This window comes from Delphinapterus leucas, chromosome 13 (assembly GCF_059928025.1).
Source record: "Delphinapterus leucas isolate spDelLeu-1000000601 "Yukka" chromosome 13, BTC_Dleu_Yukka2, whole genome shotgun sequence".
NCBI lineage: Eukaryota > Metazoa > Chordata > Mammalia > Artiodactyla > Monodontidae > Delphinapterus > Delphinapterus leucas.
Genome location: NC_143141.1, coordinates 92,234,407 through 92,259,601, shown reverse-complemented (window position 1 = coordinate 92,259,601; position 25,195 = coordinate 92,234,407). Strand labels below are relative to the sequence as shown.

Genomic DNA, 25,195 nt, shown 5'->3' with positions numbered 1-25,195 from the left:
CACTGGAAACTGTCTGCCCCACAGCATCTTTTATGTTGTTACAAAAGCTTGTGTCCTCAAAAAGGTCAGTAAGAAACACTTGCTTAAAGAAAAGAGAGAGAGAGAGAGACCTAAGAAAAAGAAAAGAAGAAGAAAGAAACACTTGCTTAGGTGGTTTGCTGACATTTTCACGTTGAAACCAATTAAAGTTTAGTTTTTAGTAAATGTAAATCAAATGTTTCATTGAGTTTCTTTCACTGAAGTGATTCTAGACTTATTCCCATGAATGAGAAGCTTTGGGAAGGAAAGATGTGGAGATATTCTATTTTTAAAAGGGAGAGGGAACAGCAAACCTTTAAGTGTCTCTATGCATTATCGTTTGTTAATGAAGTTACAGGTCTTAGAAGGTAACTGTGTCCACGGCCGCATGAATCTGGTGGAATGAACATGTCTCCCTTGTGCAGTGGGCCACTGTTGTTCCCTTTACTTGGCCAGTGTCGTGAGCAGTCGGCTGTACCCAAAGTGTGACTTGTAACGATAAGCTTAGAGAAGACACACGGAGCCACACACAGTCAGTGTCATCAATTCTCAGGCCATCTTTTACCTCCTTTGATTATTCCTGCTGTTAATAAATGTATGCGGTGGTTTGATTGTTTTCCGTACATTGAAAATACTTGAGGCCAGTAGAAATTTTATTAACAGTCCTAACAAGGAGACCTGTTTAAGGTAGGAAATGTATTCATAAAAAGACGGTTACCTTGCCCTGGCATTTTAATTATGTCCTAAAATAATTGCTCTCGTCTTTAAGACTAGGGAAGAGTTTCTCAGTGTATTTTCCTAAGTAATGTCAGAGTATTCTAAGATTGTTAACTTACAGGGAAATGAATGCCACAGCCTCTGGAGAAAGACATTTTAATCACTTCAGTGGTGTCATTCATATGTGGCGTTAATGATTTCCTTTGAGTCGTGGGTGGGGAAGAGTTATGTACATACCATCAGTTACTTGAGTGATTTTTATTGGACTATTTTTCTCATCTTTTGGAAGTTGTGGAATGCCTATGTTCAGTTTCTCAAATAGAGTCTATATCTTACTTCCTTGTTTTAAAAAAGTCATATTTATTTAAGCTTAGATCTTTTTCCCATATCTAAATACCTTCATTATCAGAGTTCTACATGTCATATACAATAATTATGAGATTTTTAAGATTTTCTCCACAGCACTTAAAGATTAACATGATATATTTAAATTCTAATTTTAAAAACAATTTTTTTACCAAAACATTTCTGACATCTACTATTGAAAATGGAGGAGGACCACCAAGAATGGGAACTAGAGGTGGAAAACAATGAGATAGAAATAGCACAAGACACTCTGGAGAAATCGTAATTATCATCAAGCAGCAGGCGGCCTATAATCACAGGCCCCAGCTCGCGCGGGTTGCGGAGCTGAGGTCCCGCTGTCCTGAAGGAAGGGGGCGCTGGGCGTTAGAGCCAATGCTGTGTGGTCGCCCCGGCCTGTCCTTGGGTCTCCTTCATCCCCTCCTGCACACCTGCTACCTGGCTCGCCCATCAGGCCACCCAGAGCTGTGCAGGGAGATGGAGAGGAGGGGGCAGAGGCCAGCCCTGTCTCCTCCAGCCTTTTTCCAGGAACGGAGAGGGACCCTGACCCTGCCGGCTCTACCTCACCTCTCAGGCAAGTCCGGGGAGCGAAAGAGCATCCGAAAGCTGAAGGCAGTGCTCACCCTTTCGATGCTGGAGAAGTAACCCCCGCCTCCCTGCATCCAGCGCACATATCTGTGCATACGCGCACACGCACGTACATGTATGCACACGCATGCACACGCGCGCACGCTTGATGTGTGGAATAGAGGCGGTGTCCACCCTGCGTGCTCACTGGAAACTCACACAAGGACAAGAGCTGGAAAGAGTGAAAGTGAAGCAGGAGCCGCTTGCCCGCCACAGCAGCAGGACGGAGGCCAGGGGCGGTCCCCACACCGAGGGGCCATGCAGGATTGGCACGGGGGACTTGTGTGGGAAGAGCCGCGTGGCAGGTTATTGGGGAAAGAAGGGAATGAACTGATGGATGAAGGGCATGGCATTAACTGGATGTTCAAGTGGGAAAATAAAAAGACCGCTGCTTCTAAGCACACCCAGAAGGGAATTCCAAGTGAAGTAATTTCAAAAAATAGAAGAGACTCAGGCCAGAGAGGCACTTCTTAACAAGACACAAAAAACTAAACCTTCCAGGAAATATCGATAACCTGACTACTTTGAAATTTAAAACTGTGTTTAACAAAAACACCATAAACAGCATTAAAAAATGAGAGAAAATATTTGAAATACACATCAAGACCTTCGTCTAATTTATAAGAAACAGATACAGCCCGATAGAAAAACAGGCGAAAGATATGAAGATGCAGTTCATGGAAACCATACAGCCAATAAGCATGGAAAAAATGCTCAGCCTCCCTGGGACCACAGAAATCTCAGTGAAACAAGAGTGTCCTGCGTGTGAACCCCATCGTGTTGGTAGCACCAGATGTCAGCAGGGGTGCGTGTGCGGGGCGCCTGAACCGGAAGGGCTGCCTTGCAGAGCAGTTGAGCAGCAGCTGGTACAATACGTGGCTTGTGCCGCTTTTAATCACATACTTTAGGAAGACTCTGTATATGTTCATGAAGATATATTCAGGAATGTGCTGTATGATTTGTATTGGCCAAAAACTTTATTAAAAACCTTAATATCCGGAGCAGTTGAAATACGTGCACAAGAGCCACGTTCATCAGTATGGATAAATCTCCAGACCGTGCTGAGCAAGAGAAACGAAGTGCGAAGGCTGCCTGTGATGCCCCGGCTCGTGTTCGTGCTTGAAAACGAGCTGATAATCCCTCAGCCTCAACTCTGAGACCAGGAGAGCCCTGGAAACCTAGAACTAGTTTGGCCGCAAAATCTGCCTTGGCCAGGTTCACCCGGTGCCAGCCCTGGACGTTCTCCGCGTCTGTCTTCCGGCCCTTCCTGCCCTGCCCCTGCTCTCCTGCTTCCCCGTTGGAGAGGGGGCACTGGGAGCTGGAGGGGTGCAGCGAGCTCCTTCCTGGCGGCAGTCCCACGGCCACAGCTCTCCTGCAGCCGTCACCTCTGGCCTGTGCTTGCTTCTGTCGCCCGGCCCTGACTGCATCGCATGCCCCTGCGAGGTGCCCCTGGCCTGGGCCGCACTCCTGCAGCAGCCCCTTCACCCAGCGCTCCTGGAACTCCCGGGAACAGTCAGTAGCCCCTGATTGCTGCCAGGCCTCTGGTGGACAAGACAGTTCGTGTTGATCCCACTCTGCGGGAACAAAAATATTCCTGTACCTGGAAGTGTCTTCGAAGTACACAGTAAACTTGTAGTTAAGCCACGTACATATTCTGTCAGGAAGGATGTTATTTGGGAATCATAAATTGTAAATGGTCAGCTTTTCTAACAACTTCTTCTTTATGTTCTTTCCCTTTTTTTGTTTCTTTTTTTCTTTTTAAATTACGATACAAAGAAATTCATTTCATCTCTCTGTTTCCTCTGCCACCATGTCTGACTCTCAAACCAGAAGATAATCAGATTTAACATAGAGATTAGAGGAGCTGTCTGGTCACCTCTGGGCCTGAGCCGCAGTGGCCAGAGCGGAGCAGGATGAGTCCTCAAACAGGCTGCCGGCAGGCGGGCAGGAGGCACCCAGGCTCCCTGCACGCGCTGTTCTTTGTTATTGTCCTGGGGAAGTAGGTCGTTCTGACCTTGGCTGCTGGGTTAGTGTAAGCGTGCTTAGAAATGACTACATGTCACTTACCGGCCAGTGATATTAACCAGAAAAGGGCTCAGCCGAAGAAAGGCCCGTGCCGTCAAGAGTGGCAGGTATCGGCGTGAGTCTTCCTTGGCAGTTGTCCCTCAGTGTCGTGGGGTTTGGTTCCAGGACCCCCGCGGATACGAGACCCGTGATGCTCACATCTCCTGTATGAAAGGGCGTAGTATTGGCATGTAACCCGCCCACATCCCCTGTGTCCCTGACATCATCTCTAGGTCACTGACAACACCTAATACAATCTAAGTGCCACGTGACTCTTTGCTGGTGCAAGGCAAGTCCAGGTTTTGCTTTTTTGAACTTTCAGGAATTTTTTGTGAATATTTTCAGTCTGAGGTTGGTAGAGTCCTTGAATGCGGAACCTGTGTATATGGGGGGAAGGAAGGGGGAGTGGGAGTGACTGTCCTCAGTCGTCAGTGGGAAGAAGCTAACAGGAGCGTAAACAGGTCTGCTTTCTATTCTTAGGAAAGAAGCCACTTTTGAAAAGACTTACATTTACTAAAAAAATGAATAAGATGGTAGGTTTTGGCTTCATTTTTAATGGTGATCTGGTTTGAAATATAGAAAGCATATCTTAGTGTAAGAATCCTAGCAAGAGCCGAAGGCTTTTTATGTGATACATTTTACTATTTTAATCATTTATGGAGCACTTCATATTTGCAAAGTACTGCAAATAATTTTATTACACATTTAAATGTTTTATGAGTGGTGGGTACCTATATATATAGTGGATATAAAATAAGATAGGAGTCTTTGCTGTGTAATAACTATTTCTTATTTGTTTCAAAAATACATAAATATCCATGATCAGATAGTCTCATTAATATATTTCTGCTCCCAGACGCATTCTTTCTGGGACGGTGTCAACGGGCTCCTTATGTCCTAGAGCTAAAGCTCCCCGCACACCCACCCCAGAAAAAACCCTCTCCCCTCGTGCTTTAGCTGCCGTACTTAGTACTTGGTACACATCTGTACTTGGTAGAAAAAATGATGTGTTATTTCTACAGGCATTAATATGGTTCCTGCACATCAGGTAAGAGTTGGGGCCCCATCACGTGGGGCAAAGGTGGACAAGCCACCATCCGTTCCTAGACCAGGACGTAAAGGCCGCGTCTGTGAGGCTGTTGTTCCACCGGTGTTCAGCCTGTCCTTGAGTCCCAAACCTCTCTTCCTCACTTTACAAACAGCATGTTCTTACTTCAGAAAAATGGAAGAGAAATTAATTGCGTAAACCACTGTTGGTTAACATCTTAGTTACTATGTACTAACATTTTTTTTGAAGTATATTTGATTTACAATGTTGTGTTAGTTTCAGGTGTATAGCACAGCAATTCAGTTATATATATATACACACATATCTATGTGTGTGTATATATATTCTTTTTCAGATTCTTTTCCATTATAAGTTATTACAAGATATTGAATAGAGTTCCCTGTGCTACACAGTAGGTCCTTGTTGGTTACCTATTTTATATATAGTAGTGTGTATATGTTAATCCCAAATTCCTAATTTATCCCTCCCACCACTTCCCCTTTGGTAACCAGAAGTTTGTTTTCTATGTTCGTGAATCTATTTCTGTTTTATATATAAGTTCATTTGTATCATGTTTGTCTTTAGATTCCACATATAAGCGATGTCATGATGGTATTATGTACTAACATTTAGTTTAGTATGTGTGTGTATACATGCAGTGTGTCTCTGTGTGACTATGGATAGATATATATATGTATTTGTGTTATACAAACACAATTCCATATTACAGTTGACCCTTGAACAACATGGGTGTGAACTGCGTAGATCCACCTACACGTGGATTTTTTCCTGCAGGTCCTGGACCCAGTCCTCCTTGGATTATTTCTTTAGGATCAATCCTAGGAGGAGACTGACTGGGTCAGAGTAGGGACAGTTTTGAGACATATTAATACAGACTATTAATACGTATTTTTCAGAAACAGTATAGCAGTGCACGTTTACCGGTACCATGTGCATGTACTTGCTTTCATGTCTCCTTGTCTGCCCTGACTTGTTCTTTTTAAAAAATTGTTTTTTCTCATTTCTTAGGCTAGCAATGGCATTTGCTTTTTTTTCTCTTTTTTCTTTCTTTCTTTTTTTTGGGGGGTGGGGGGCAGTGGGAGCTGTTGAAGGTCAACTCACTAGTAAATTGTGACTTGCATCTCTTCCATTACTAATGTATTTTTTTTTTACTGCCTTTTATAGTTCTGTGAATTCACTATTTCATGTTTCACAAATCTTTGAGCATCTATACGTGATAAGGGCCATAGTAAAGAAATACCATTAGAGGCTAAAACCAGTGCCCTAGACAAGGCCACTGCCCCAGGACCTCACCCAGAGGAGGAGACAGGACACAGTCACAGTTGACAGTTACCTGGAATGCGAGGCTGTCTTTTATGCGGGCAGGATGGGTGAGCTAGACCGCACCCTAGAGCAGTGTTGCCCAAGCCACTTTTCAGTACTGGCGCCTGAGGAACGTTGTTAGCCATTTCCCTAATTGCTCGCCACCACCCTGAGCCCGCAGGAAGCTAAAGACTAAGGAGTCAGGTTTTACGTTGGGTTACGCGTTGTCCCCAGGACCCAAGTCCCGTCCCCTGTGTGTGTGCCGGTGGGCTCTTCTGGTTGCTCTCAGTGCCTCTTTAAAGGATCCCTGCTTCTTTCAGACCCCACCCCTCTCCCTACTCCTCAATGAATGGCCTCACCTCCCCACGCCACCCCCAGACAGAACCCTTCCCTTCCCTCCGGGCACTCGCCTCCAGAGGTCTGCAGTCAGGATCCTTCCCAGCAGGCAGTTGGCCAGTCTCCAGCTTGGTCCGCCTTTGCTCTGTAAGGCTCCGAGTATTTGGTTAGAAAGGAGCACTGAGTCTCGCTGTCCCTGGCGCTGCCCCCGGGAGCTTGGCGACTTGCAGGCCCCCGGAGCTGCCTCCTCAACTGCCCGCCGCTGCTCGTCCACCTCCCATCTGGTGGATCTGACCTCCACCCGCGCGCGTCTCCTCCCTGCTCCCAGGACGCCACCTTCCTTCACTCTGGCTCTGCGTCACCGCCCGGCCGACTGGCCGGCCCGTCCTCCCTGCCCCGGCCGCTGCCCCACCCTCTGCTCCTCCACCCTCCACGGTCAGGTTCTCCCACGTCCCGTCTCGGGCAGGCACAGGCCGCACGGCCAGCTGCTTATGTTTCTTTTCCTCCGAGTGTCTCAGAGGCCCAGGTTGTCACCCAGTCTTGTCCCCCTGCCTTCTGCATCTGCAGCTGTGCCTTTCAGGCTCGGCACTGAGGACAGTGGGGTTTGGTTTTGGGTTTTGGGTTTTGGGTTTTTCTCGTGGTTTTTTTTTTTTTTGACTTTGCAGTCTTTAGCAGACTAAAACTTTTGTAAAATTCAATATCAATTAATAATAATGAGTAAAATGAGATGTACCACATGCAAGCCCCCTTTTGTTACTATTTTATTCAATAGGCATCTCATCCTGTAGAAGTTTCTCAGCCTCTGAGCCTTTCTGGCTGTGGACCAGTCACAAGCCATTGAGGGGGCATGGTCCACAGTCCCTCCGAGGTGGCAGCGGCCGCGTGTCCTGTCAGGACCACGGAGTATCCTGGGCCCTGCGGGCCGCTCGGTCCCCGGGCAGCAGATGAGTGCCCACCTCCTCGGAGGGTGCACAGAGCCGCCTGGAGCCTGCGGAAGGGGCCAAGTGGCGGTGGGTGTGGTCCACAGGCCGACGCGGGGTCTGGGGGACTGGGCACCCTCCCGAATGCTGCGGCGACATCTGCATGGCCCCTCAGATTCACTCTTCATCACTGCAGGGGCTGCTGTTTCCAGAATGTCGCCATGCTCTTGGCAGCCTGCGCAGGGGCCTGGCCTTACCTGCCCCCGTCCTCACCTGGGCTGCCACCCTCACCTGCCCCCCTCCCTCGGGCCACAGGGCCTTCCCTCCTGCTCCTGTGCTTCCCGGCTGCTCACACCTGCCCTCCTCACTGGGTCATCCTTTCCTCGCTCTCAGCTGAAGTCCTTTCCTGGGAAGACTGCCCCATGCGCTCTGTTGCGATCTAGTGTCCCCAGCAGGAGGGGTCAGCGTGTGCGACGCAGGCGGGCAGGAAGAGGCCATCACCAAGCCCTGCACACGGGACCCGCCGAGATGTACACACAGAGCTGGTCCGAACTCAGCGGAACACCCTTCCCTGTCCCTTTCCACGCTTGCAGCTCAAGGAGGATGGACACGGCCGCTGTTGCCATAGAAAGGGGTTGTTGCGCTGAGTTTAGACCGGAGAAAGCACCTGAAGACAGTTGTAGCATAAATGATCTTAACCCGCCTAAAAGTAGCTCTGAGCTGCCCACCAGAACGAGGAAGGCCTGTGTTCCTGGAAATCGTTCCTGTCGTACTTGGGACCGTTTCGAGGGAAGTGGCTCCAGTCCGATCTCAGGATGGACCAGTGGCTCTCAGAGCTGGACAGCACATGGCCCTGGAGCAGGAAGCCTGTCTTCCTGAAGCACCGCGCTGTCTCTGTGCCAGTCTTCTCATCATGGAAAGGGAAGGCTGCAAGATATAGTTTAAGAAATCGGGTTTGCGTCATCCGGTTACAGCTGCAGCTTGCTGACGGGAATCCGGTAGCTGGTGCTGGCTGTCGGGCCAGTGAGGAAAATAACGCGGGAGGAAAATAACGCGAGAAAGTGTTGAGAAGCCCATGCAACACTGAGAGACCACTGCACGCCTATGAGAGCGGCTGGAATCCAGGCTCTGACCCCGCAGGCGCCGGCGGGCGTGCGGCCAGCAGGCTCCACTCTCTGCTGGTGGAGAGCAGATGTGCACAGCCTTGAGGGTCCTTGTAAAGCCAGATGAGCCTGCCATCCAGTCCGGCAGTCCTGCTGCTTGCTCTGCCCAGAGGATTTCAAACTCATGTCCACACAAAAGCCTGCACTTGCATGTTCATAGCACCTTTATTCATCGTGGCCAGATTGGATGTGGCCAAGGTGCCCTTCAGCAGGTGAATGGGTAACGGTGGTTCGTCCAGACGCTGGAATATCACTCAGCACTAAAAAGCCATGACCTGTCAGGTCACGAGGAGCCGCGAGGAGCCTGAGGTGCCCGTGGCTGGGGCAGGCAGGCGGCTTGCATTAGGGCACACGGCCAGTTCACCGTGGAGCCTGGACTCGTGCCACACCAACATCCGTCCCGGCCCAGTTGCACTAAGCGGGCTGGGCATGCACACACACATGCACACACACACGTGAGAGAGGAAGAAGAGGAATGAGGGGTCCTCCACGAGGAGCTGGCCCTCACTGACTGTGTCATAAAAAGAAATGTGAATTCTAACTGAGGAAAGAACAGGCTGGACACGCTCCCCCGGCACCCCCGGCTTCTTGTTCAAGAAGCACTTCGCAGACACAAAATCACTCAGTGCGTCCTTGAAAACAGCAGTTTACTGTCCCCCTTCCTCGCTGGAGCCAAGGTTAACAGGTGCAAAGATGTGTGTTCACCCCCCGCTCCACCCCCTGCTCCGCAGACCTGACCTGCCTCTGCCGTGCGGACTGGGCCGTGCGCTGACGCGGCAATGGGTGGTGCCTGTTCTGTCGGGAGAGCCTGCGTCCAGCATCCACTTCTAGCTTCTTAAAGGGTCAAACGGTCCCTCTGGTGATGTTTCCCCGCCCATTTGCCTGGTGGCCCTCCTTTCTGTGTCACATCAGGGCAGAGATGGGCACGGTGAGGCCGAGTCCCCCGAGCCCGTGTGTCGGTATCAGCCAGCATCCCTCTAGTTATAACATGAAGCGCTGCATGTGGATACACGGCCTAGAACATGTTGCATCGGCGTAGTTCATTGATTTATTTTTCATATTGAGAACACAGAATCATGTTAAACATATAAACCACTTACAGTCACACACAGACCTTAGATACAGATATACCCAGCACAAAGATTAAAATTAAATATTCGATTGTAATTTGATAAAAATCACAAGATAGAGGTGTCTTGCTAAAAAGGAAAGCAGCCTTACGGATTTGTGGTCGGGGAGCTTTCGTAGAGAATTCTGCCCCCGCGCTGTCAGTGGTTAACTGGTAACATACTCCCTTTCGCTCGTCTTGAAGCGCGTCTGCGGCTCGGCACCCTTCCTGCCTAACGCCCGTCCGGCCTTCGCGTGTGAGCCGCCCAGCCCTTGGTGACGTGTCCCCGTGTCTTTCAGAGCTGCAAGAACTGGAGGGCAGCCGTGGACCTGTGCGGGCGGCTCCTTACGGCCCACGGCCAAGGCTATGGCAAGAGCGGGCTGCCGACCAGCCACACCGCCGACTCCCTGCAGGTACCGCCCTGAGCCTTCTTGGCTTCAGCAGCGTCTGGGGGCTGGAAGGGCCTTAAATTCTTAAGGAGGAGGGAGGAGCGCGGAAAGGAGAGTTCTGAACGACGGGAAGCTCCTCTGACGAGAAGGTGCAGCACAGAAGTCCTTAAATTCCCGCCTCTCCACGGGGCGTTTGCTAACTTTTATTCGAAATTCTGTGGGAACCCCCCCCCCCAAATCGAGCCAGCCTCCAGATTCTCCAAGTCCGCGAAGAGCTGGTGAGAGGAGGGACCCTGGAGGCCTCCGGGCGCAGCGGTCTGGGCTGTGCTCCTGTTTCTCCGTCTGCCCGGCGGGGCGCAGTCAGGAGCGCACGGCCACGTTACACGCGCTGCGTCCCCCGGCCTCTGGCCCAAGCGGGGCAGGTTTTCCTTCCTCATCTCTGAAGCCCGTCCACACGGCCAGGGTGGCCCTCCCCGGACACGGCTCCGCTCCCCGCGTGAGCCGACCCCCGCTCCCTCTTGACGGTCGTCCCACAGACTGCCGCCACCTTCCTGCTCTGCAGCTGCGAGCCCCGCCCGCCGCCCCCAGGTTACAGGCGGCCGTGCATGCACGGCGGACCGGAGCAGGGTGGCCTTCGCTCGCTCGGAGCGGTGCCCGGCTTTTCAGTCCGGCCCTTGCCACGCGGTCACTGCTTTTACACCTCGTTTCTCTCCATGGTGGAACGAGGTTGACTTGGGTCACTTCCGAGGCCCCAGCCGTGCCCTCTCACGTGGCCTCAGCTGGTTTCCGGAAGGTGCCGTGTGTTCTGGCCGCTGGAGCCGGCTGCTTCCCCCCACGCCCCTCCCCCCGAGATGCCACGCCCTTCGCTGCTCCCCCGACACAGCTCCGCCGCCCGCTCCCCCTGCGCTCACGGCCTCCCTCCTCCTTCACCCCAGCCCCTGGATTCTGCTCTCTTTCCGGGAGGGGGTGTCCCTTTTCAAATCCGTTTTTATAAACCTGTAATTATGCAAACGTGCCAAGAAAGAAAGTTAGTTTAGCTCTTGTTTTAATGTATTTGAAATCGAGCTCTAATATCAAATTAAAAGGGAATAGGAGTCTCTGACCCTGCGACACACAGATAACCGATTATTTCAATTATGTTTTGGTTTTTAGCTTTGGTTTGTGAGGCTGGCACTGCTGGTGAAGCTGGGCCTTTTCCAGAATGCCGAGATGGAGTTTGAGCCCTTCGGAAACCTGGATCAGCCAGATCTCTATTACGAGTACTACCCTCATGTGTACCCTGGGCGTAGGGGTAAGACTGGGGTGAATGTCAGTGCTTCTGCATGTGCTATGCTTTGCCTGCACTTATATCCAGTCCTGGTCATCAGACGAGCGGCCCACAGTGGGCCTTGACCTACAGGGTGACCTCACTCTGGCTCCTGAACACACTGAGCTGGACAGACCCACTGACGCATCCGTCTGCCCATTCTCGGGCACCTGATGTGCCATGGCACTAAGATCTGGTATGAGGATTAGGTGGTGACATTCAGACTGTGCTCTGGAGTAAAAAATAATCTTGTATTGTGACCTAGTGCAAACGTACACACAGAAATGAAACAGAGACAGACAGTCATGCAGCAATACTGATTCTGTGCCATTTTCTGCTAATTTCCATTCTGATTTATTTAATTTAAGTCTGGTTGCAGCCCACCAATGGGTCAGGACCATTCTTTGGAGACACTGGGCTGCAGCATGGGGTCATTGTCGGAAGGTGGCCAGAAATACGACTTGGGGAAGGGAGAGGGCCGGTTACAAAGAGCCTTCTGGAGTAGCCTTGAGGTAGAATGAACATCTCTTGGTGGAGAACCTTGTAAATATGTTTGAAACCCATCAAATGTTTGTATTAAATGTAAAACAATTTGGAAGGACCTCTGAGAGGCAGCATGAGCATGGGTACTGAAAGCCCAGGCTCTGGAGCCACACTCCCTGTTAAATCCGGGCCCCTCCTCTTACTCGTGTGTGACCTTGGGCCAGTGATTCGGCATCTCTACCCTGGTGTCCTTATCGGTACAACAGGGGTGGTAATCGTGCTTCTTCCTGGAGAGTCATGAAGAGTGAATGAGGTTGTATGTGTAAGTTGCTTAGAAGTGGCCGCACGTAGTAATCACTGCACTGGCTGTTTTTCTCATCTGTTCTTGATTCACGAGTGACAAACCGTAGATCACTGCCATCTTTTGTAAGATTGGCTGGTCATCGTCTGTTGGATGCAGCAGTGGAGCAACAAAGAAAGGTCCTGGTTGCCAGGAAATGCAGAGCCTGATTGGGGAAGAAAATATAAAAACAGAACAAGAGACTACAAAGGCCCAATTAATAATAAAGATGGTAATTTTTGTAGAAGTTTCAAAAAATCAAAAATCAGCATCTTCCTTAACTTGGTAGGTAAATGATGAACTAAGAAGACTAGAAGTGAAAACATGTTTCTCAACTTCTTTTTGCGTTGTTTTTCCTTAAATCTCAGATCTGTTTCTTTGGGGACACAGGGAAGGTTGGGGGGTTAGGCTCTCTTAGTCCTCAGTGCTTTATCCTTCATCATCTTCGCTTTTCACGTAACGGGAGTTGGTCTGTGTTGCCCTGAGTTTTCCCAGGCTTGAAGGAGGATTTCCAGCATGAGGTACTGTTAGACTTTTAGCCTCACTAGTGTAAAAATTCTTTTTCTTCTTTTTGACTAAAGGAACTCACCCCTTGTAGAAAAGGGGGGAAAAAGGTAGGTTTTAAAACCTACCACAGGGCAGAAATCAGACTGGTTGTCTCAATGAGGTTGGCTCGAGTGAGTGGAAGTGAACTAGCCGTGCTATACTGCTCGGAGTCAGGAAGGGGGTGGCAGGGCTCCCGCCCCAAATTTGTGAAACTTCTTACCAGCCAGTGGCCTGTCGGGTCCAGCTAGTCTCCGGAGGACCAGGCGAGAAGGGCCCAAAGCCAGGAGCCCTGGTGAGCAAGCGTTCAGGGTGTGGCCCCAGCAGCAGTGGTGGCTCCACAGGTTAGAAGTGGGTGGGAGGCCCCCTGGCCTTGCTCTCCCGCCCACGCTTCCTGCTCTGGGACCCCGTGGTGTCTGCACAGGGCAGGCAGACACGTCCGCCTCCTCTCTCGGAAGGTCACCCTCCCACACTTGTGCCAGGAAGCCCCCAGCACTGGGGAGCAGGGCTGTATCCGTCCTCTCGCTCCGTAAGGCTCATCCGTGCGCCTGGCATTGTAGGGGGGGTCCACGTCCTCCCGTGCTCGTCTGGAGAGGCCCAGCATCCCCTGGTTGTCCGGGGGCTACTCCCCCAGCGTGGGAGGTCCTGTGTTCCTTTCTCACCGACACTTCCTAGCCATTTGTGGTCCATCCCTTCCGCAGAAGGCGATGAGCAGGCTTCTACCCCAAATGAGGATGTGTCTCTGTTGCCACTTCTTAATAGTGGAAAGGTGTTCGATGGAAAGGTTAAAGGCATGTTACATGGGGAAGTGTGGGGATATTTCTGTTCAATACATTCTACCTGGCAGCCTTGATAATCAAGAGACGGCTGTTCCCATGCTTCTGGTTAGGAGCAGCTATGTTTCCCTTCAGCATAGGAAAAAAATGTTTCTTCCCACCGTGCCTGACTGTGGCCTGACGGCTCCCGTGCCGGCCTGCCCACGGCCTCCCCCGCACCCCCGGGCCTGGTCACGCTCACGGCAGAGCGCCGGGCCCTCCGCTGGGTCCGGGGATTGGCAACTGATGCTGACAGGTGTTTTGTCTGCTGCTGACAAAAGCTCAGAACTCTGAGCGCGCAGGCCATCGCCCAGCGGCTCTAAACTACAGGTACCCGGTCCCGTGGCCACTGCGGCCCTGCTGGTTCTCCTCACGGACAGAGGTTCACGGAGGCGACGCCGAGTTTCCTGTAAAATGAGGAATCGGGTCCTCGGGTCCAGGCGTAGAACTCTGTCATCCTTCCCCTCAACTCTTGGAACATCTCGTCCTGAGGATGTGCACACTGAACGCAGGCTTCTGATTCTGCCTGGAATTACATTGCACTGGGATGGGGATAAAGAGGAGCTGGTGGCCCTGCGTCACTAAGCAGCTCAGTTAGATTATGGAATAGACAGAAATCGTACGTATATTTGAGCTAAAGCGTGTGAACATTCATCCATGATGACATGCTGAATGTTCACTCATTTTTCTTCTCATTTTGTGGTGTAACAAAGCCTAAATGTGAGGTTCTGATTCATTCATTTCATTTTAGCTTCCAGTATATAAGCAAAGCAGCGCATTAAAATGCGCTTTTAAAAGGAAGCTATAATGGTATAAACAAATAAATAACATTTATGAATGAGCTTTAATATATTTTATTTAAATATTGGGCATAATTTTTACCCATTCAGAATATTCATAACAAGTCATAATGAGTCATAAGTAAAAATCATGAAATTTTCTTTTTTAATTTTCATCTAAGAAAGGAAGAGTATTGTGGTCTTATAAATCCTCTAACATTTCTAGCAGTTTTTTGTTTGGTTGGTTTTTGCAGTACGCGGGTCTCTCACTGCTGTGGCCTCTCCCGTCGCGGAGCACAGGCTCTGGACGCGCAGGCTCAGCGGCCATGGCTCACGGGCCCAGCCGCTCCGCGGCATTGTGGGATCCTCCCGGACCGGGGCACGAACCCGTGTCCCCTGCATCGGCAGGTGGACTCCCAACCACTGCGCCACCAGGGAAGCCCTCTAGCAGTTTTCATGGAGTTACTTTCAGGGAGTGTGTGTTTTCACACACTCAGGCCGCCTTTTAATCAGTTGTTTGGAATTCTCACTCTTGTTCGCAAGAAAGAATGACGGCAGTGGTTGTTGAACAGACCACCGGAGGCTGGAGAAGCCCCCTTCCTTGAACTCTCCTTGCTCGTCCCTCACCTGTGTCCTCCCTCTTCGCACTCTCCGTCGGTTGCTGCTCCCCTCTTTGCTGTATGTGCATCCCTGTAATTCCAGGCCCGAGAGGCTGGGCCAGAAACTGCTCGCATCAAGCATCTCAGACTGCCCACAGCGTGGTGAGCAGAGCTCATTCTCAGGTGTGGGGTTTAGAAGCCCTGGCGGGGGGCTGTGAACAGACAGCTCGCGTCTCCTCCTTGACGTGTGGTCCCCACACCCCAGCAGGACACACCCAGATGTGATACACTAGGGTGACACCCGGACACCGAGCTTCTCCACCTGTAACTGTCACACAGCTCGGGAAACCCAGAGCTTCAGCGCCGGTCGTGCCAGTAGAAGATATCAAAACAGTAGCCTGAGCCCAGAGCCTCAGCGGCACCGTGAGAACCTGTCCCCTCTGCCGGGCAAGGTTGTCTTTCCTGTCGGCGTCCCGCTGCTTGAGGGATGGCAGGCCCCTGTCTAGAACTCTGACTGTGCTTCCAGCAGGGTCCTCACACACAGTTTTGTGGAACCAGATGTCACTGGGCTGCTTGAATGGTTCCCGCAGGTGGAGATGCTTGATTTTTCTGTCACTCACGTCCTGTGTACTCTTACCCATCCAATTCTGTCCTTTTCGAGAAGTCCTATGTTGGGATGCCTCCTGGTTGAATCCACTCTTTACTCAACAAAAATTAAATTTTTTTAAATGTCAAAAAAGAGTTTTATTAAGCAGCCAGATAGTTAACAAATATTAACGTGTTTTTCACATTTACTTCAGACTTTTTCTGTGATAAGCTCAAGTATTATTGATTCAGCCTTTAAAGCTCCCCATTTCCATCCCCTCCTAAAGCAGCTTAGCGTGAATTTGTGTTTCCGTGTCATGTTTTGACATTTCCACTGCACACACACACAATACAGAGAGAACCGCAGGCTTTTGAAAAGTACATGAGGAGCGTATCTTTCTTCATTTTGCCTCTTTTTCCCACGTAACATTATTTGTATCCATACGTATCCATAAGGTGAGCAAGTAGGATCTTTCCAGTGTCAGACCCTACTGAACGATGCATTGTGGTGCGTGTTTCTCTTTGGCCACGTGTTCCTGCATTTCTCCATAAATTAAAAGTGTCAGTGCCAGGCTGTGTGGTGGTTGTATTTCCAATCTTACAAGAAATGGTCAAATTACTTTCCAAAGTAGTTATACTAATTTAGATCCCCAAAACCAGTGTATTCAAGTTTTTGTTTCCCCACCTGTGAATAAGTCTTATCAATAAGACTTCTATCTGGTGGGTCTGAAATTCTACCTCTCGTTACATCTTCTAGGGCTAAATGGCTTTTGTGTGTTACTGGCTGTTGCAGTTTCCTCTGAGGGGACCCACTCCTTCATAATCTTTGCCCACATTTCCATTGGGTTATTTTTTGTTATTGATTTGTTGTAGTTCTTTACATATTTTAGGTATTTAATCCTTTATTTGTTATGAATCTTGCAAATATCTTCTCCCATTCTGGGAAATATTGTTTCTAACCCTAAAAAATACCAACATAACCTTTTTGTCAGCTTAGCAAGGGTCCCCCACGCTCCCTGCCCACATCGTCTTTGGCCCTGAAGACAGACACCCCTGTACCACCCTACACAGCCCGCGGAGCATCCACCCCTCCCTGGAAACCTGCTCCCACCTCAGCTCCCGGGGAGAAAACAAGAGGGTCACGGATGCCAGCCTTTTCCCAAATAAGTGTTTTGGGTTTTGTTTGTCTTTAATGTTGACAAGTTCAGAATTACTGTTCCTGTTAAGGCTTTAAAGTACCTTTTCAAAACCCTTCACATTGTTTCTCTTTTGAGAGCCATTCTTCGTATGTTTATAATAGCCTTCTCCCTTTAATTTGCTTTTAATCAAATTATTTTTGATATTGTAATTGTTACTCTAACACAGATTGCTTCTCCTCCTATTGGGTTTGTATTCTTGAGAACTGTTTAGAGGGATTATATCCGTGGATAATATTACGAGATCATTTACTGTGTTTTTTTATGAACGTCTTGCTTTGGTCTGGTGCCTTTGTTACAACTGATAACCAGTGTTGATACATTATTATTAACATTACATTTGGGTTCACTCTTTAAGTTACGCATATTCATTGAAATTTTATCTTCAAAACAGATGAAATGTCCATTCCTGATGTTAACATACCCATTCCTGATGGAGTTCTTTTCAGCCTCTTGTAGGACACTAAGGTTTCCCATCCCAGCACCATCTTTTCTGTCTTTTGTTGGAATTCTGTCTCCTGTTCGAAAGAAAGCATAATGTTGGAAGTGAGCTTCGGGCTGTCAAAGTGCACCTCTGCGTAGGACAGTCCACTCCAGCTTTCTGTGCACCTGGAGGAAAACTGTGAAGCCACAGATCCCTCTGTTAGAAATGAAAAACATTTTGATTGTCGTTTAAGAAACGCACAGATAGCAGTGCCTCTTCTGATACTAAATTCAAATCTGTGTGTTTAGTTGAAGTTAATAGAGCTATAATGATTTCACGTGAAGTCTTATTTCGGAACTCAATCCTTGTGAGTTACCGAGTCAGACTAAAGCTGATGAGACGCGCACTCTGACTGACCCTCCGGCTCCCATCAGCTCCCTCCCCGCCTGGGTCAGCAGAGGTGAACTGTCACTGGGTCTTCAGTCCTTTTCTGCCCTCCCTCCAGAATCATGCAACTCACATTTCTAGTTCTCAGACTAAATCCAGAAACTTTTTATCAACACGTAACCATACATGGTGGTTCAGAATTGTTCAGCACATTTCAGATGTCTTACTTTGTTTTCCATGAGAAAATTAACTCATGTCTCAGAGTTAACATCTGCTGGTTAGGTTAGATTTCCAGTTTACTTTCCTCTGTGCCAGAACTCTTCCGAGTTTATCACTTAAGCCTATTTTCCTCAGTCTGAGAAGGCTGGTTAGCAAATCCTACAGCTCTTCACGTTGCTCACTCTCCTAGTGAGCTCTGGCATGTCCAGTCTTTACTGGAACAGATGGTTAAGAGAGACGAAAATGTGCAGTTCGGGGCGCCACCTCTATCGTCAGGACACCCAAGTGAAGCCTCCTGTAACCCGTCTCACGCGAGAAACGTGAGAGACACGTGCGTTCCCAGCGCCACCTGCATCAGACTCAGCGTTTCAGGCTCATGCAGAGGCAGTATGGACCATCCTGAATTCCCCTTCCTGCCTCAGGGCTCTGGGGCAGCACCGAATTACCCCTTTACTAATAAGTTGTCTAGGACTCACTCAGGCTGGTGTTTTGTTTTCAGATGCAGCCTTGAAGTTGGAAGTGTCTCGTTGAGGGTTGTTTTGTGGCAGGTGAGGGACTCTGTGCTCTCTGCCAGGCACGGGCGTCCCCCGACCTGTGTCCTCATGGCAGAGCAGAGGAAGCAGGGGCTCCACTCCTCGCGTGCCGCCGGGTCGCAGGGGTCGGGGAAGGACCGGGGCGGGCGCCGGGTCCAGGGAAGCAAGTGCAGAGCAGCAGTCAGGCACCGGGTCCTGCTTGCCTTGACAGCGAGAGGAACTGCCAGGCCCCAAGGGGGAGAGCTGAGCCTGCCGACCGTGGGCAGAGGGTCCACGGAGTCTGCACTCTGCTGGGCGTCCACCAGGCACCATCGCGTCAGCACGCTCGGGCCTCCCAGCGGCCTGGCCATGTCCCAGTCCCCTGTCCGGCTGGGCAGGTGGCCAGGAAAGTGGAGAGAGGACGCCACCCGCCCAGCACACAGGCGAGTGGGTGGCGGGAGGGCCAGACCGCCTCCACGCCAGGGAAGTCCCGTGCCTGTGTGCCCCGCTGGAGTCAAGCTGACATTCCTCCTCTTGCTTTTTCTTTCAAGTTCGCTGCCCAGCACGGGGCCTGCGTGATTTCTGGTGCATCCCGCTCTGATTCTGTGGCTGCCGAGTGGGTCTGCAGTACTGCAGGGGACTTGATAACATGAATTGTGTAGGAGTGTTTTCATTTAATGTTTTCTAAATGATTAATGAGAGCACTTCTACCGTATTTATAGCGACCTAGATTTTGGCAGGTCATGACTATATGTGGGAACTTTCCAGAAAAACAGATCCACTGGGAAATACGTTTCCTTCCAGATTCTGACTTGCCCTCTTTTTCAAGGCGTGCTCTCCATGCAGGGGAGACAGGCTTCTGGCTGGTGTGGGGCTGTTGCGTATTTCATGTTGCTGGATTCTTCTGGCATGAAGGGCTTCACTGATTCCCAGTGACTCTTCACACAGAGCAAGGCTGGGTTTGCTAGACAGAGAATCAGTTTAAAGGTACTTTTATTTGCAGTTCTTTAAAACAAACAAACAAACAAAAGCAGAAAAGGCCTGAGTTACGTTGAAACAGTTTCTGTTGTGTTTTACTGGCGAGGTTGTGGGGTTTGCTTGGGAACAGTGGTCACATCCCCTTCGTGACCAGCGTACATCCAGCGCCTGTGCCTGCATTGGCACCTGAAACCCACTGAGTGACTGGCTGTTAACCTGTTCAAGCTGGGATTAATAGCGTTTCTCCAGCTGCTTTTCTTGTTTTGGCTGTATGAACAGTATATTTTTCTAGAGAGGGGCATTTCTCTTTCTGATGTGTCATGAGGCTGTGTGTGTGCTTCCCTCTCGATTTCTGCTCTATGAGATTTTTAAGCAGTATGAGACCTTCCCAGTGGTACCAAGAGAGAAGAGGGGGAAACTGCTTCCCACTTTAGCCCTGGCTTTCTCCCGGACACTCCCAGGAAAGCCACGGGCAAGGGTGACGTGGTTAAGGAGGATCGGTGCTGGCTCTTCTCTTCCTGCTCTCGGCTGTCTGGATAGAGTCCCAACTCCAGATGTGAGTCACAGGGAGGCACGTGGAGTGTCACCTGTCGCTGGCGTCTGCCTGCGTCCACCTCCCAGAGCTGCGGGAGTCCGGTCCAGCACAGACAGGCTCTGGTGGAAAGCTCGACAGTTTGGGACAGGGATGTCTGTTACTCCATAGAAGATGGTGCCTGGAGAGAAGACGGTGTGAGGGCCCAGAGAAGACAGAACTGCAGGCACGTTCTTCTGGTCTTCCAAAGGGTCTTTGTTCTGTCTGCGTTAGTTAGGACTTGCAGCAGCATGTTCAGTAGGAGTGGTAAAAAGGGCAGGGACATCTCGGCACGATTCAGGACCTTAGGGGGAGGCACCTAGCTTCTCACCGTAGGTGTTTATAGATGTTTTTATCTGTAGGTGTTTATAGATGTTTTTAGCTGTAGGTGTTTATAGATGCTCTTTATCAAATTGAGGACGTTTTCCTCTATTCTTAGGTTGCTGAGAGTTTTAATCGTGAACGGGTGGTATATTTTGTCAAATGCTTTTTCTGCTTCTCTTGATTTATTGTGTGATTTTTCTTGTTTAGCTTGTTTGATGTGATGGGTTATGTTAATTCATTTTTGAATGTTGAACCAACCTTGCATACCTGGAATAAATCCCAGTTGGTCATGGTGGATAATTTCTTTTATACACTGTTAGTTTTGATTTGCTAATTTTTTGTTGGGTTTGATCTAGTTGGATTTGACTTGCTAGTTTTGTTGAGGATTTTTGTATCTATGTTCATTAGCTATGTTCATCTATAGTTTCCCTTTCTTATAATACTGATTTTTTCCTGATTTTTCTATAACGCTGGCCTCATAGAATAAATTAGGGAGCATCCCCTCCACTTCTGTTTTCTGGAAGAGGCTGTAGAGAATTGGTGCCACTTCTTCCTTAAATGTTGTGCAGAATCCACTAGTGAAACCATCTGGGCCTGGGCCTGGTGCCTTCTAGTTTTGGAAGGTTACTATTTATCGATTTCATTTCTTAAGTAGATATTGGCCTATTTAGATTATCTATTTCTCCTTGTATGAGTTTTAGTAAGTAGGTTGTGTCTTTCAAGGACCTGGTCCATTTCATCTAGGTTATAAAATTTGTTGACATAGATTTGTTCATAATGTTCCTTTATTTTCCTTTTAATGTCCATGTGATCAGTAATGATGACCCCTTTTTCATTTCTGATATTAGTAATTCATGTCTTCTCTCTTCTTTCTTGGTTAGCCTGGCTAGAGTTTTATAAATTTTATTGATTTTTGTCAAAGAACTAGATTTGGATTTTGATGATTTTCTCTCTTGATTTCCTGTTTCCAGTGTCATTGCTTTCTGCTCTAACTTTTCTTTCTTTTCTTCTGCTTTTATATTGCTTGTTTTATCTCGTATCCTACAGTAGAAGCTTAGATGATTAATTTTAGGTCTTTTAAATATATGCATTTAACACTGTAAAATTCCCTCTTAGCACTGCTTTTGCTGCATCCCACGAATTTTGATAAATAGTGTTTTCATTTTCATTTAGTTTGAAATATTTTCATATGTTCTTTTAAATGCAAAAACTTCCCCAGGTCCATGGGCAGTTTCCAGGGCAAAGAGCAAGTAACTCCCGACCATCTTGTCATATATTCAGCTCATTTATAAATTGGGCTTGGGAACTTCACAGACGTTTTGTTTCTGCATTTATCTTATAAAGCTTAAAGTGTTCCAGAGATTCTCTCCCTGCAGGTAAATTCTAAACCACGTGGGAACGACTATTGCCTGTTCTCTGTTTGACGTATAGGGATGACAGACACAACTTATGTGTGACTTACCATGTTAGCGCAATCCCATTTTAGTGATGCCAACGGTCAAGAAATGGTTCTTTCTAGGAAGCTGAAATGACTGATGCCATGATGTCAACTTTCTTCAGACGTGGCAGTTATTTAGTGTCATCAAAAAAAAAAATTCAAACATTTAAATTGAATAATTGTCATCTTTCTTTTCTCTAGGCTCACAATCACAATAGAAACTACTTTCCATAGTATTCCTTAGTTTTGTTTGTCCTTCTTCCTATCCTTACTGAAGACCATAGAGCATCATACAATTTTTCAAGATAAGAAGCACAAACATGAAGCCACCTCAGTGTGGCACATGGTAGACCCTCGCTGATGGTTGCTGGATGGACGATAGACGGACTGAGGCACAGAGAGGCTGAGCAGCTTGGAGCTGTCAAACAGCTTGCTTCTAACCATCTTTAAAGTGTAGTCCAGGGAGTTCCCTGGTGGCGCAGTGGTTAAGAATCCACCTGCCAATGCAGGGGACACGGGTTCGATCCCTGGTCCGGGAAGATCCCACATGCCGCGGAGCAACTAAGCCCCTGCGCCACAACTACTGAGCCTGTGCTCTAGAGCCCGCGAGCCACAAATACTGAAGCCCGCATGCCCTAGAGCTCACACGCCGCAACTTCTGAGCCCTGTGTGCTGCACCTACTGAAGCCCGCATGCCTGGAGCCCGTGTTCCGCAACAAGAAGCCACCACAATGAGAAGCCCACACATCACAACGAAGAGTAGCCCCCACTCACCACAACTAGAGAAAGTGCACGCGCAGCAACGAGGACCCAATGCAGCCAAACAATAAAATAATAATAAAGTGTAGTCCAGATCTAAGTACTGAGAGGTCCCTTCTGGATCTGTGAGATTGCCCTGTGCTGGCTTTGTCACATCCTTTAAGTCGTTCATAATCAGCACAGGCTGTTTGATTATTTGATGGCATTTATATACTTATATACTTGCTAAATTACGATATATACTGATAAAGATACATGTCCAAGTCATGTCAGAGGGGAACGTGACACTAACAGAAAGATTCCCTCACCCTGAGAGAACACAGCCACATTCAGACACTGTGTAAAAGCTCATTTCAACTGCAGTCCTTTTCGGATCACTGCTCTCATGCCCCCAGCACGCTGATGGAGGTGGCACTGCCCAGAATTCCCTCCCTCCGGGGCAGCCCTGGGCAGTGGAGTCTTCAAGGCCAGCTGCCATGCCTTCCTTCCGCTGGGACAGCTCTGAGGTGGAACTTTCACTCCAGAGCCACACACACACACACACACACACAGAACTTTCACTCCAGAGGCCCCCCCCCCCCCCACACACACACACACACACGTCCCGGAGTCAGGCTGACGCTCCGTCCTCAGGACCTGGGCCCGAGGCGCACCCTCTCTCATTTCCCTCCCCGGTAACCTGACCTATGCAACCTTCTGCAGGAGCTCGACATCCCAAAGGCGTACAGAGAATCCATGAGTGTTCTGTTTTTTTTACTGGAGCAGGCGGTGGTCTCTACCATTCTACTCGTTTTGTGATAATTTCTACACGATTGTGGCGTAACTCTGGAAAAGCAGTGACAGCCAGCTTTCTCCTTTGGTCATTGTCTAGAACATACAGCTGTACAGAGAAAACCAAGACACGCTTTATAATTGGCATCATCGCATACTTTACCAAGATAGAAGGGATTCCGTCATCCCTTCTGCTAGGACATCTGCAGATTCCCTGCTGCATGGGTGCTCACTCTGAGAGGGTGCTTAGTTGTGCTCAGTTACGGCAAACAGACTCACTCTGCTTTGACTTTGGTTCTAGGCTCCATGGTCCCCTTCTCGATGCGGATCCTACACGCGGAGCTTCAGCAGTACCTGGGGAACCCCCAGGAGTCGCTGGACCGGCTGCACAGGGTGAAGGCCGTCTGCAGCAAGGTAACCGTCGCTCCAAGTTGGGCCGCTGACGCCTCCCCTCCTGATGGAGGGCTCACCCAGACTTTCCCGCCCTCAGAGAAGCACATCACGCCACCCTGTACCCTTCCCACCACTCTGCTTCCCCCTCCTGAAAGGCAGGCTGACCAGGTTCCTTGTGACCATGCAATTCACTGTTCTTGCTGAATTATTCTGGGGGGGGCGGTGGGTGGTTTTCGGCAAAGCTTGAAGCCTGAAATCTTTCTTCCCGGTATTATTAGTAAATGAAAAGCAGGAGCGTTTCCTCTTGTGTAGAAATCACACACGTGAACAAGTGCCAGGCTGCCCGACCACTCACGCATCCTGCAAAAGGCTACGTGCACCTGCTTCATGTCAAACGGAGGCATCAGAGCAGTATTTAAAGAGATAATGGTTTAAAATGTTCCAGAATCAAAGCAAATTATAGTGTATCATGACAAGTGTCATTCGTAATACTGACTCCAAAGGCAGATAAGGTTCAGAAGTGCTTCCCGAGTTATTCTGGGTTGTAAAGTAACAATTACGTGGAAGGCATCAAGTTGTATCAACAGAAGATGAGATTTACTGCACTGAGTGATGGGAAGGAGAGATGTGGGGTTCAGAGTCTCCCCATCTCCAGGCAGCGGGCAGCCGCGCCCCCGAGAGCCTCCGTCTTCAGACTGGAAGTGAGCCTGCCTTTCCTACCCGCCTGGCAGCCTTGCTGTGTAGCTTAGCTGCAGCGTCGTCTGTGGAAGGGCTTCCAAAGCTGTAACAGCAAGCAGTTAGGAGCGGCAGCATGTGACAGGTTTTTAAACGAGGTTATTTGTACTTGGCGAGTTCCTGCTTCAGTCCCCAGCTGCTCTATGGTGGACGTTCCTGGAGCCTCCTGGGGGGTCCTCTGTGTTCCCGGCAGGGAAGTGGCAGGGCTTCCGCCCTCGCAGAGTGGACGCCACAGCAGGCCACCTGACACTCTTAAGCTTTGCATCGGTTTCTGGCTTTTATAGCTTAAAAGGTAAAAAGAAAAACTTTGCTCTCTTATAATTTGATCCGTTGATGGGGGAAATTGTGTCATCACTATTTTTTAGAGTCTAACACTCCTTGACTCTTAAAACATGGTTAAAATAGTTATTTCCAGAAATAGGAAAACAGAACTTGTAATTGGTACTAAATCAGTGATGTTCTAAATCACACACAGATGATTGTTTTTACTGCTTTTCACTCACCTCCGTGTGACACAGGGGACGTGCATATGAATTCTAAGGCTGTAACCCTAAGGCTGTCCCCCAAGGCCTCCCCGGCGGGCTCCACGCTCTCCATGCGTCTTTGGGCGCCCGCCTGCCATGCCTGCTGCCACGTGGTGCTGCCCTTGACGCCACGGGCTCGGAGGTCGGACACGGGGGTGGCGGTGATGGCGGCGGTGGCCACGAGGCTGTGCTCAGTGCTCCCTCCTACACGATGGGTGCTGTGCTCCGTGCTTTATGCTAAAGCTCCGTAAGTGCTCACAACGGCTGTACAAGGCGGTGCCATGCCTGATGTATAGACAAGGAGACGGAGCCTCCGAGGGTTAAGTGCAGCTGAGGTCCGGCCGCGAGGGGCCTGAACGAGAGCAGGTCGCCGGCTGTGAACCGGCCGCTGCCCACGCCTTGCACCCTCTGCGGCTCCGGCCGCAGCCCTTTTCCCCC

The 25,195-nt window shown here is 49.3% G+C and overlaps 1 protein-coding gene across 4 annotated transcripts in view; it reads left to right on the top strand.

The window, feature by feature from the left end:
* Positions 1-25,195, top strand: part of TRAPPC12 (trafficking protein particle complex subunit 12) — a 64,748-nt gene that overhangs the window by 17,054 nt on the left and 22,499 nt on the right. For all 4 annotated transcript variants that reach the window (XR_016395561.1, XM_022561487.2, XM_022561489.3 and 1 more), the window contains exons 4-6: positions 9,987-10,100; positions 11,229-11,367; positions 23,407-23,519. Coding sequence is in view for 3 of the 4 variants with exons in the window: in XM_022561487.2 (XP_022417195.1) it covers positions 9,987-10,100; positions 11,229-11,367; positions 23,407-23,519 (366 nt within the window). In the remaining variant the exon portion in view is untranslated. The remainder of the gene's footprint in view (positions 1-9,986; positions 10,101-11,228; positions 11,368-23,406; positions 23,520-25,195) is intronic.